The sequence below is a fragment of the Caenorhabditis briggsae genome (assembly GCF_000004555.2).
Source record: "Caenorhabditis briggsae complete genome, chrV, whole genome shotgun sequence".
NCBI lineage: Eukaryota > Metazoa > Nematoda > Chromadorea > Rhabditida > Rhabditidae > Caenorhabditis > Caenorhabditis briggsae.
Window position 1 is genome coordinate 15,634,148 of NC_013488.2, and position 12,682 is coordinate 15,646,829.

General features: G+C 36.6%; 5 protein-coding genes and 4 non-coding genes across 9 annotated transcripts; 3 read left to right on the forward strand and 6 right to left on the reverse strand.

The window, feature by feature from the left end:
* Positions 1-219: 219 nt before the first annotated feature.
* On the reverse strand, positions 220-1,190 carry CBG04901 (the record flags this gene model as incomplete). Its single annotated transcript, XM_002638019.2, has 3 exons — positions 220-382; positions 431-741; positions 786-1,190. The coding sequence occupies 3 exons, from the start codon at positions 1,188-1,190 to the stop codon at positions 220-222; spliced, it is 879 nt and encodes a 292-aa protein (XP_002638065.2).
* Positions 1,191-1,251: 61 nt separating this feature from the next.
* CBG28250 lies at positions 1,252-1,320 on the reverse strand. The gene has a single exon. It is a non-coding gene (tRNA).
* Positions 1,321-2,444: 1,124 nt separating this feature from the next.
* On the forward strand, positions 2,445-2,517 carry CBG28758. Its single transcript has one exon. It is a non-coding gene (tRNA).
* A 2,356-nt stretch (positions 2,518-4,873) lies between these two features.
* On the reverse strand, positions 4,874-4,945 carry CBG28319. The gene has a single exon. It is a non-coding gene (tRNA).
* Positions 4,946-5,336: 391 nt separating this feature from the next.
* Positions 5,337-5,408, reverse strand: CBG28411. Its single transcript has one exon. It is a non-coding gene (tRNA).
* Positions 5,409-7,365: 1,957 nt separating this feature from the next.
* CBG04903 lies at positions 7,366-7,599 on the reverse strand (the record flags this gene model as incomplete). The annotated part of the gene is made up of 1 exon (XM_002638021.2): positions 7,366-7,599. The coding sequence occupies one exon, from the start codon at positions 7,597-7,599 to the stop codon at positions 7,366-7,368; it is 234 nt and encodes a 77-aa protein (XP_002638067.2).
* A 435-nt stretch (positions 7,600-8,034) lies between these two features.
* CBG04904 lies at positions 8,035-9,269 on the reverse strand (the record flags this gene model as incomplete). Its single annotated transcript, XM_002638022.2, has 5 exons — positions 8,035-8,129; positions 8,171-8,348; positions 8,398-8,794; positions 8,838-9,007; positions 9,057-9,269. The coding sequence occupies 5 exons, from the start codon at positions 9,267-9,269 to the stop codon at positions 8,035-8,037; spliced, it is 1,053 nt and encodes a 350-aa protein (XP_002638068.2).
* An 825-nt stretch (positions 9,270-10,094) lies between these two features.
* On the forward strand, positions 10,095-10,560 carry CBG04902 (the record flags this gene model as incomplete). The annotated part of the gene is made up of 3 exons (XM_045238246.1): positions 10,095-10,155; positions 10,213-10,501; positions 10,551-10,560. The coding sequence occupies 3 exons, from the start codon at positions 10,095-10,097 to the stop codon at positions 10,558-10,560; spliced, it is 360 nt and encodes a 119-aa protein (XP_045092801.1).
* Positions 10,561-11,594: 1,034 nt separating this feature from the next.
* On the forward strand, positions 11,595-12,189 carry CBG04905 (the record flags this gene model as incomplete). The annotated part of the gene is made up of 3 exons (XM_002638023.1): positions 11,595-11,613; positions 11,673-11,943; positions 11,985-12,189. The coding sequence occupies 3 exons, from the start codon at positions 11,595-11,597 to the stop codon at positions 12,187-12,189; spliced, it is 495 nt and encodes a 164-aa protein (XP_002638069.1).
* Between the last annotated feature and the right edge of the window lie 493 nt (positions 12,190-12,682).

Here is a 12,682-nt window from a genome sequence, read left to right on the forward strand (position 1 = left end):
TTTAGTCTGAAATGTTCATCGAAATCTAGGTTCACGAGGTGTTAAGATTCCCTTGTTAAATCTTTACATTAATATTTTCGCTGGGCTGCGAGTTATTTCGCATATTTCTTCTGAAATCCCAATTGTTTAACATCATTTGAGGTTGAGTAGAATAAATACACCAGTAAATTATCGATTCAACAAACTTTTATTAACAACATTTATTGAAGAAACCATCAACTATCTGCGGACTCCTCTCTTTCCGCATATATAAAATCTGGGCGGTGGAGTAGCTTGCGAAACGCATTGATACTTGTCAAGATCCCCATTCACAAAATAAGGTTTCCACATACCGACATAGTTTGGAGCAACGATGAACTGTTGAATGCAAGCCGTGTCTCCTCTGTTAAAAAAACTCAGCTCGTTTTAGAAATAAAAAGGACACACTCACGGCCAATTACTGTTATCCGGTTCCCCGATCCCCCACTTGAAACCTTCAGTTCCTGTTGTTTCTCCATCGGTCCATTGAAACGTGTTATTGGGTCCACAGCTAAAAACTCTGCATCCCGGAAGATTAGTTGCTCCAACCCAAAGTCCTCCTACAGTCTGTCCTAGTGCTGTCAATTTGTCCAGCGCCACCCCTGCCACTTTCATACGCTCGTTTTCATTTTGGAATCCAGTGAGTACTGGTCCCATACCGGTGCAAGTATTCTGAGCATCTTGCTGAAAGTACCATCCATTGGTTACTCCCGAAAAACCAACCTTGAAAATTAGAAAATTGAACGTCTTCTAGAGTTTCATATTACCAAAATACACCAAATCCCATTAGGTCTCTGGAATTCCAGCCATCCATCATCACACTGCTCTCTGGTGGGTGGTCGTGGTGGTCTATGGGGTGGTCGTGGTGGTCTATGGGGTGGTCTACTTGGAGGCCTATGCCCATGATGGTGTCCATGTTCTTCTGAAGATCCAGAAGATCCAGAAGAAGAGGAAGATGATGAGAATCCACCACCTCCACCATGATGTCTTACTCCACCACCACCTTCGAGGAAAATCGCAGCAATAAAAGGCACCGTGAACAAGAAAACAAGAATAAGAAGCTTCATTGTTGTTGCTTTCTTAATTTTCAACAAACATTGACTCTCATGAGTAATGACTATTAAACTGGAGAAAAGCTTAGATGGGCCAAAGGTTGTAAAAGCAAAGTTCATCGGTTTTACTTTTAACACTTTCTCTAACTCTTAAACAACAATCACAAAAAAACGAAAGCAATGCCTGCTGCTGGAATCGAACCAGCGTCGCCACGGCCACAACGTGGAGTACTAACCACTTTACACAGGTCCTGGGCGCGCATACGCATAATGGATGGGCGACGGAGGACGCGCCGATGAATTGGGTACAGGGAAAGGACGCCAATATGAGGCATATACGGGGCATATGGGGCACACCGTCGCCGCAAAGCATCTCCTCGCCTGGCTTGCTGGCACTCGATGAAATGAACTAAAACGTTGGTTGGGGGTTCCTAGAAGTATTAGTTAAGTTCTATTGTGATGTGATTTTGTTCAGGTCTTCCGATTTCGTACTTTTCCTTTATTATTCCATATTTTTTTATATTTTGAACGACATATTACTGATTTTTCGAAACTCAATGGTTTTGGTTTTGAAAAAGACTTATGGCAGTTCCCATTTAAATTTGATATGCAATCAAAAACAGAAGAAAATGGGAAAAAATTCGCTAAAAATTGTTTTTTTTATTTGTTCAAAAAATGTCTCACTTTCACTTTTTTTGAAATTGCATGAAAAATTGAAAATTTTTATAGTTTAAACTTTGTAATTATTGTATACTTACCAACTTACCTTTTATTCCACCTGAAAATACGATTTTTACAATAATTACAAAGTGAAATCAAAAAATCTCAATATCACCTATTTTGGCGAAAAACATAGCAATTAACGAGTGAAAGACATGTTTCTGCAAGAATTCAGCGATTTTTTATTCTGCCATAACTCTTTTTCACAAAAAAAACATCGAAGGAATAATCGAAAAACCAGAAATGTAGGCTCAAATTGACGAAAAATTGACAAAGTTGCCGGTGTGGATTTACGGTAAACAATGGGCGCATCCGGGATTTCGGAGTGTTGTAGTCGGCCTACCGTATCAGACCCATATCGCACATATCGCCCACCCACCCAGAATCCATCTAGGATACGCGCGCATTCGGTACACTCGATTCAGCCTCTCCCGCATCGCACACATATGAGACTCATCGCAGCTCGTTGTTCGCGATATGTGTCAAACGGACTTCTAGAGGATCGCATATGGATCGAGTCCTTTATGCGCATCATCGCCCAGGACCTGTGTACTAAGCAGGCCGAGAGTACAATGTCCAATTTGTGTTTATGAAGGTCGGCCAGTGCGTGTTTGTCACTCTTCTTGTATGCCCTGGCGCCCACTCTCAATCAGCGGTCTCGTGGTGTAGTGGTTATCACATCTGTCTAACACACAGAAGGTCGGTGGTTCGAGCCCGCCCGAGATCAGTCTTAGTTTTTCGTTTTTTTCTTTTAATTTTGCTGATTTTATATTATAATTCTCTATTTTCAGCGTTTTTGAGAAATTCAAAAAATAACGAAGAACAAGTAACGGCGCTGGTTCGATTCCAATAGCAGGCATTTTTCCTTTTTTTAGGTGTCGTGTATAATGTTTCAGTTATAAAGAAGGCGTTAAAAGTAAGATCGCTTCGCTTTTTAAACCTTCGACCTCAAAACTTTTATCACGGTTGATAGCCATAACCCATGATTGCTAAGTACCGCAAAATTGGGTAATGATTAATTACCCAAGTTTCTAATAAATAGTTTCTAATAAGTTTCTAATAAGCATGCGTTGTGAAATGAGAAAAAATATACAAAAGTAAATAACTGGTTCAATTGAACGCGTCCTGCGCTTCTTTTATACCACAACTCCGAATCCATAAACATGGAAACCCCTTGAAATCATAAACCCCTCATTTGACATTACACACCATCGTCTTCGTTTGCAAGACCTCAGAAACCAAAAACTATGAAACTTTTCTTTCCCGTTCTACCCATATTATGCCTTGCTACAATTGTCACATCTCACTACAATTGTCACATCTCACAAAAAGCATAAGGATGAGGCAAAGAAGATTGTAAATGATAAAATATTGAAACTTTCAAAATCGCCCCGAAATTAACAAAGTGTTACTGATTCGATAATCATGCAAAAGCTAATTTCTCGAGTTATTCAAGCAAAATATTCTCAACGGATTGAAAAAATGAGTTGTTTTCATATTTTCGAAAAATCCGTTTTTGAGTGTGAAAACTGAAAAAATTCGAAGAAAAATGTGAATATGAATTGATTTGAAAAGCGCAGAAAGTTTTAAAATTCCAAAATTTTGGATATTTAGAAATTCAAAAAAAAAATAATTTCCACAAAGTTTGAAATTTTTAGAAGCTCCGAAAATTCAGAATTTTCCAATTTTAGAATTTCATTCTGCCCTTCTGAAATCTGGTAGTGGATAAACAGTGTTGAAATCTAAACTATTATTTTTCAACAAAACAGAAAGCCAGAGGCAAAAGATGACTCATTTTCTGAAAGGTTAAGTGGTAATGTGGCAGACTACAATCAATTTTGTACGTCTTTTCAGAAATCCAAAATTTTTAACATTATTTAAAGTTGAGCACAATACATCATTCTTTTTTTTCATTCAAACACATCATTACTAATAACATTCACCAAATTCCGTATGTCCGGATGGATGTAGCGTGTCGGTTTTTTTTATTTCCTTTCGTTCTCTTTCTCTTCTTCGTTTCTCCCTTTCAACTTTTTTCGTTTTTCGGTATGTACATTTCTCTCATTGAACAGTATTTTTCGCTTATAAATACGTTCAATATAAGTAAAATTGATACGTTCGCAACACTAAAAACTGGCAAGTAAAAAATCTTTAGATTTTTAGGCTCTGCGGCATTTTTAAAGCAGACTTCAAAAGGGCGACGTTTCGCATGTGAAATTTAAAAAACGAGTCAGAAACAGCAAAAACTGATTTCCGTATTAATTTTTTTGCGAACCTTGCAAAGTTGTTACTTTCCAAACATTGCACTTGCAAAACGTCACACCTATGAAGTATCGGCGAGGTTAATTTTCGACAAAGCATGAACAATTTCAGAGTTTAAGATAGTTTTTGCTTCGGAACGTATAAAAACTTACCAACTCACCATATAAAAACTCCTGAAAGGCTGCATTTGTAACGTTCCGAAGCAAAAAATAGCGAAACTTTCGAAACTTTCATCGCAAGGAGTTTTTTTTCTGCGTTTTCAACTAAAAACGCGCAGAGCGAAAGTGCGCAAAGCTTTTCAGTGCTTCTTTATGCCAGTAGTTAGATAAATTTAGCGAAAAATACTGAATTTCAATAAGAGAACATTTCGAAAAGCAGAAGAAACTGAAAAAAAGACGAAAATTAGTAAATTCATTATAATAAAAAATTTATCAGTTGAAAACTTTTTTATATCTTTGACAGAAACTGAGAAAATTTGGCTCAAAGTTAGGGGGCTCTTCTACTACAGGTTTTAAGGTAACATTTTTTCCAGAACCTTCGGTCTAACTATAACTGCTCTTCACGTCCTCATCGCTGCGGTCCACGGAAAAGGAGCCGAAAATCCGGATCCTATAATTTTCAGTTTCTATTTCGGCCTACTTACCCTTTTTGTATATTTCTGTATGCTTATCAAATACTTTTACAATTTCTGTATGTCTCGTGTTAAAAAATCAAAAAGTACAACTCCGGCGCCTATGCCGAATCCTTGAAAGTTTTCAATAAAACTATGTGTTATTTTTAAAGTATTTTTTTTGATTAAAGAAATGATAAAAAACAAAAAATGCCCCCAGGCGGGATTGAACCGCCGACCTTCTGTTTACGAGACAGACGCTCTGCCACTGAGCTATACGGGCGACGGGGAGATGGGGGAAAGAGAACGTTAACAAATGAGACAGAAAAGAAGAAACGAAAAAACGAACGCGCACTGAAAATGGGGGAAAAAGACGAGAAGTTTGGAGATTGGAAACTTACACAAAATGTAAACTCAAAAAAAAAACAAAAAATATATTTTTATTCAGATTTTGAAATTATTTTTGGTTTTCCATTTGCATGTTAAAATTGAAATTGCATTGAAAAAAGAAACTAGAGACACCTAAATAAATGCCGATAAGAAATGAATCTCTTCTAAAAATTTTATCCCAAGAAACTACGAAACTGGATCAAAACACGTGAAGAACCAAATTAAAACGCCCGAAGCCACATTTTTAGACCTATTACCGAAACAAAAAATTAAAAAGAAAACAATGCCTGCTGCTGGAATCGAACCAGCGTCGCCACGGCCACAACGTGGAGTACTAACCACTATACTAAGCAGGCCGAAAGTGCAAGGGTCAATTTGCGTTTATGAAGGTCACCTAGTGCGTGTGTGTCGCGCCCTCGTTAGTGTCCCTTCTTGTATGCCATGGCGCTCCTGTTTCCAACAGCGGTCTCGTGGTGTAGTCACAGGTCCTGGGCGATGATGCGCATAAAGGACCCGATCCATATGCGATCCTCTAGAAGTCCGTTTGACACATATCGCGAACAACGAGCTGCGATGAGTCTCATATGTGTGCGATGCGGGAGAGGCTGAATCGAGTGTACCGAATGCGCGCGTATCCTAGATGGATTCTGGGTGGGTGGGCGATATGTGCGATATGGGTCTGATACGGTAGGCCGACTACAACACTCCGAAATCCCGGATGCGCCCATTGTTTACCGTAAATCCACACCGGCAACTTTGCCAATTTTTCGTCAATTCGAGCCTACATTTCTGGTTTTTCGATTATTCCTTCGATGTTTTTTTTGTGAAAAAGAGTTATGGCAGAATAAAAAATCGCTGAATTCTTGCAGAAACATGTCTTTCACTCGTTAATTGCTATGTTTTTCGCCAAAATAGGTGATATTGAGATTTTTTGATTTCACTTTGTAATTATTGTAAAAATCGTATTTTCAGGTGGAATAAAAGGTAAGTTGGTAAGTATACAATAATTACAAAGTTTAAACTATAAAAATTTTCAATTTTTCATGCAATTTCAAAAAAAGTGAAAGTGAGACATTTTTTGAACAAATGAAAAAAAAACAATTTTTAGCGAATTTTTTCCCATTTTCTTCTGTTTTTGATTGCATATCAAATTTAAATGGAAACTGCCATAAGTCTTTTTCAAAACCAAAACATTGAGTTTCGAAAAATCAGTAATATGTCGTTCAAAATATAAAAAATATGGAATAATAAAGGAAAAGTACGAAATCGGAAGACCTGAACAAAATCACATCACAATAGACTTTANCTAATATTTCTAGGAACCCCCAACCAACGTTTTAGTTCATTTCATCGAGTGCCAGCAAGCCAGGCGAGGAGATGCTTTGCGGCGACGGTGTGCCCCATATGCNCCGTATATGCCCCATACCGGCGTCCTTTCCCTGTACCCAATTCATCGGCGCGTCCTCCGTCGCCCATCCATTATGCGTATGCGCGCCCAGGACCTGTGTAACACACAGAGTTTCGGTGGTTCGAGCCCGCCCGAGATCATTCTGCTTTTTTCCTTATTTGGATCGCATTTCAGTAGTACACTATACTTTTCTTTTTGTCAATTAGCTTTAAAAAACGCCGTTATTTTATATAGAAACTAGGAAACCCATGAAAATATTATTTATTGAGTCTTATTGAGTCTTATGCAGTTCGTTGAGCACCGACTTTTCCACAAGCAATAGTATCTCGTGTATGGATAGGCTGGTGCTTGACATGTATACTTGTCCAAATCTCCATTAATAAACGCTGCTTTCCAAGAGGCATAGTCATTTGGTCCCGCCACGAAGTTTGGTGAAATGATAAACTGTTGAATGCAAGCCGTGCCTCCTGTGTACATCTACTTTTATAATTTTTTCCAACTAAAAACTCACGGCCAATTATTGTTATCCGGCTCGCCAACTCCCCACTTGAAACCTTCGAATCCTGTTGTATGTCCATCGGTCCATTGAAAAGTGCTATACGGTCCACAACTAGGAGATCGGCATCCCGGAAGATTTGTGGCTCCAAGCCAAAGCCCAGCTACCATAATCCCTTGGTTGGTGATTTTAGTCAGAGCCTCACGAGCTACTGTCATTCGCTCATTATCGTTTTGAAATCCGGTGAGAGTGGCTCCGAGACTTCGACATGCAGATTGAGCCTGATCTTGAGAAAAGTAGCCGTTGGTGACTCCAAAATAGCCGAGCTGAAAAAATGCATTTTAAACTTCGAAACCGGCTTTCAAACTCACATAAATACACCAAATCAATCCATTAGGTCTCTCGAATCTCATCCATCCCTCATCACATTGCTTTCTGGGTGGTGGTGGTCTATGGGGGTGTGGGGTGGCCTATGCCCATGATGGTGTCCATGTTCTTCAGAAGAACCAGATGATCCAGAAGACGAAGAAGAAGACGAGAATCCACCACCTCCACTATGATGTCTTTCTCCACCGTTACCATTACCTTCGAGGAAAATGGCCGCAATAAAAGGCACCAAGAAAACAAGACTAAGAAGCTTCATGCTTCGTAGTTGGATCGGAAAATGACAACTTCTCTGATTTATATATCCGGAGAAACTATAAAAGTGTTTGTATGGGGTTTGGGTGCAAGTTTTGTGAGATGTAATGTTCGGAACAAACTATAGTCTTCTTCGGGGTATTCCATATTCTTACGAGTACCGTAAACGTTTTGAGCTCATGTATCTCGGTTCCTATAATAGATATAAAAAATCTGTCTGCTGTTAAATTATTGCTGATATTATGATGAATAATTTATCAGTTGAATAGTATTTTATATCTTTTAAAGTAACCGCGGAAATTGAGCTTAAAGTGTACATATAGGGTTGGCTTCTATATTAGAGCATTAAAGGGTTGTGGAGCTCCGATAACCATTTTTAATGATGTTGTCATGTTTAAGGCTATAACCGGAACAAAAGCTATCAAGAAAATATTTAAATTCACGAAGACGGTGCTGTGCTGGCCGGGTTTATTGTAGAGCTAATTCTCGATACTTGTATTTCTTTTATTCCATTTCCGAACACTTTGTGGATTCCTGAACAAAACATTCAGTTTCAAATAATTTCCTAAACTCACTTTTAGCTGTATTCTTATACTCTGACACCACATACATTACAGTCATCGAATCAGTTGCTGGATAGAGGGTAAAACTACAAAGGAACACTCCAGTTGGAAGACTGATATCCAGATTCATAATTGGCAAAATCATGATGATAGTAATCGGAATAAAAAGAATGATAGTGGGAGTTGTGATCTGTAATCCCAAATATATTTCTCCTTTTTTCCTTCAAAAGGATCCGTACCTGTATAACCAAAGTCTTGAAAAATTGCTTATGATGCTTTCTCAATGTCTCCGAAAAATGCTTAATCTTATCCTCCATTTTTGTATGCATCGTCCATCCGCAATAAATCATAATGGCATATTGAAAGTTGACAATTGCGCTGATATTGATCACTCCCATAAGATTAAACCAGCGGATTGATCCATCAACAGGATCATAAGATACAATTGACATTGCAGGAAGTTCTGTGATATTTGCATTGTAGCGAAGAAGAACGTCTTCACGGAAGTATTCATCGGCAATTTCGTCTCTGGCAAGGAAGAAGTAAGTTCCAAGGGCATATTGGAACCCAAAGAATGTGCAGTAGCCAAACCAGATCAGAGACCGGATCCCTTGGAAGTAGTTTAATTTGTTAGTGCTGAAAAAGATGTTTTTAAATTTTTGTTAAAATGAAAACTCACTCAAAAACAGCCCAATATCTGTATATAAAATGCACCGACAACAGCGACATTGTGGCTGAATGGAAAAATGTGTAACCTGCCAATGGTATATTCCTACTCCATGAACTTGTCAAACCAAAAGACTCTTGGAAACTGAAGAACAGAAATCCGGCTTTATAATTGTGCACATTCTGGAATTTTCTTTATTGGTTTTCAGGATCTTTCCTTCTTATTGCCTACCGGATAAACCAGAATCTCAACGGCTGAAAAAACCATGCCAAGAATTGTAAACGCACTGATCAGGTATTTATAGGATCCAAAGTTTTTTTGCGCGCCGAGATAATTGAGCAGAAGAAGAAGCGATCCGAAAAGTGTTGTGAGAATGAATCCAAGTTTTGGGACAAAATGTGTGACTTGAATCCAGAATAAAAAATTTCCAGAAGATTCAGACATAGTTGTAGGAAAATTAGAAAAAATTGGTTATTTGGTTTGGGAATTAAATACCACTTTGAATTTTTGTAGTTTTCATAGGTAACGCCTCCGTCATAACTCCAGTCATATTGTATCGGTTGTCTGGAGCAATATCCAAGAAATCAAAAAGAGTCAAATTTCTGATAATGGGAAAAATTGAGTTTTTAAGGAAAAAATACCAAGTGCTAACAATTTGAATTATAATTAAATGAGTTTTGGTGCAAGGGGATCTGAAAAAAAAAATAGTGGACAAAAATTTAAATAGAGGGCCCAAAAAAAAAGAAAATCCAAACCGAAGTGCTGTACCGTGTGAACCATATAACTTTCGAACTTAATACAAAACCTTTAAAACTGAATCTCCCGTAATTCTACTGAAAACTTCCTATTTGAATATTCCAGCTACTTCTCTGCAAAATACTGTAATTCAGAAATCATTTCAAATTTCGATAATCAGCAAATCTGAAATATTATTGTCCCGTTCACTATAGATCCAAAGCTTTTGATCTACAAGCTTTTCACTTAGGCAAATACTCATCTGCTTTGGTATTATCTGCTATTTACTCGTCTGCTATATTGGCTCGTCTGCTATATTTGTCTTATCTGCTATTTTTACTCCAGTTTCAGAATCTCGTCTGCTATCAGGAAAATCATCTGCTATGGGTTTTCTAGTCTGCTATTTTTTTTTGCTAAAACTTTTTGGTGGGAATGACAGGGTATTTTAATTTTCATAATTCATAATGTTCGAGAATTTGAGAATTTTTGTGTTTCAGAATCTCAGAATTCTGAAAAATTTCGTCTCATTTTTGTATGTTTTTCATGATGGACTCCCAGCCGGAATTCACCCAACCGATAAGAGCCAGAGCAATTTGTGAGTTTAAAAATTTTAAAAATTTCAGAATTCTTTTAAGATTCCTAAACATTCCAGGCTTCCTTCTCATCTCTTCTCTGATTTATATCGCTCCCATCGTTTGCCTTATACTTGCTGGAATTCATTCCTACGACGACTACATTTCTGACTGGAAATTCTGGAATTTTGCGACTATTTCCTGCTTCATTATCTATTTTCTGGCTCATTGCATTCAGATATTTGGACAAGCAAAACACGATAAAAATCTAGAGGAAAAAAGTGAATTTCCGGATGAAGAACGATTTCAGAAAAACCAAAAACGATTGAACAATGTCAAATTGATTTTGAAGACTGTTTATTTCATTTTGTAAGAAATTTTAAAAAACTTTGAAATCGAAAAAATGGAAAAATTTCAGATCTTTGTAGGATTCTACATCAGTTACAATGTTTTGGACGTTTTGGAAACTGGGGACTATCGTTATGAATTTTATTGGGCATTCTTTTTGTATTGTACTTTCTCATTGCTCATTTTCATTCTTCCTGTTGTAGTTTTCTTGTTCGGCAGAATTCTGAATTTGAAGAGAAGTCTTCATGAGAAGACAGTGGAAAATTTGAAATGTTTGATTCGATAATTAACAGAAATTTTCGTGGGAATGAATTAATTTGAAAAAAAAAATAATTTTTGGAAATTTTCCAAAAATTTTCAAACCAAACTTCCAAGAAATTCGTTTTTTTTCAAAATTCTCTCGAAAATGAAGTATTAGAAAAGCTTCAAAAAATCAGGTATTAAACAATGCAGCAGTCCTAAAAACTCGAAAAATCTCTAAAATTCAAAACAAAAAAGCAAAAGTTCAGAAACCCGGATATTTGAAAATTTTCAGTTTTAAAAGTTCAAGTTCATTCCAAAAAACTCCGGAAATTCAGAAATTCAGAAATTCAGAAATTCAGAAATTCAGAAATTCAGAAATTCAGAAATTCAGAAATTCAGAAATTCAGAAATTCAGAAATTCAGAAATTCAGAAATTCAGAAATTCAGAAATTCAGAAATTCAGAAATTCAGAAATTCAGAAATTCAGAAATTCAGAAATTCAGAAATTCAGAAATTCAGAAATTCAGAAATTCAGAAATTCAGAAATTCAGAAATTCAGAAATTCAGAAATTCAGAAATTCAGAAATTCAGAAATTCAGAAATTCAGAAATTCAGAAATTCAGAAATTCAGAAATTCAGAAAAATTCAGAAATTCAGAAATTCAGAAATTCAGAAATTCAGAAATTCAGAAATTCAGAAATTCAGAAAAAATAACGAATCGTAAGAAACAGTCCCGTTTAATTTTAATCCTCTAGACTTGTTTTCTATTTTTCAGACAGCTCATCCCTTTGTTTTTCAAGTTTAGAACCATATAAAAAAGGATATGGGATTTTCATTTCAATGGGGTTTTTCGAATTTCAGAGCTATCGAAATGGATTCCAAAAAAGGAAGTAATTCTAAGCGCAAGTTCTTTTTTCTTTAAATTTAAAAAAAACAAATTAACTTTCAGATTTTCTGGTTTTCTCTGTGATTCTCTGTCTTTGCCCCAGTGTATTTTTAGTCTCAAACGGAATTCAACTATCCATTTTCGATGAACATCTTGCGGATTTTTCCATTTGGCATTTTGCAACTGCATTTTTCCTCATTTTCTATTTTTGGGCTCATCTGAAAAAGCTGCGAGAAAATGCGAAATTGGAGAAAACGAATTTTGAAAATCCAGTGGAATCCAAGAAAAAATATACAAACGCAGAATTTATTTTAAATACTGTGCTATTCTTTCTGTAAGTTTTATTTTTTTTTAGAAAAAAATATAATTTTTCAGAATTTTTTACGGATGTTTTGTCAGTTTTGGAATGCTCATCTACGCGGATGATTTCAATAATCCACGAGAGGAGTTTTTCATCAAATCCGCAATGTTTTGTGCATTCTTTATGACTTTCTATGTTCTCGAGTTTGCCAGCTATTTGTTCGAAAAACTCGGAAATTTGAAAAGTTATTGTGATGCGAAGATTTTGGAGAGTTTTTGACATTTTTTTGTACATTTTTTGGGTGGAATTGAAGAATTAAAATATTATTTTTTGGGATTAATAGACATCGGTTTTCAGAATTTCCACAACATCTTTAGAATTCAAGAATCTTGAATTTAGAATTTCCAAACTGCGCGTTTCTCCATTTTCCAAATATCAAGCCATTTTGATGTTTCATTTCCCTTGTGTGTTTTCGCTTCAAAAGAAAACAAACCGCTTATTGAATTTGTGCCGTACCCAATTCATCGGCGCGTCCTCCATCTCCCATCCATTATGCGCATCATCGCCCAGAACCAAGAACAAGAGCTCCAAAAATGAAGAGTACCAAGAAATATTTCTTATCGATAAGCTCTCGCAAGTTTCCTAGAAATTTTACTCCTGTATTCACAGTTTTTCGCAGACCAGACGATTGGGTTTCAGGTAGTGGGAATCCTTGAGAGACACTGGAAATCGGGTGATGGATATTAAAACAAGGGAAAAAAGATTACCTGAA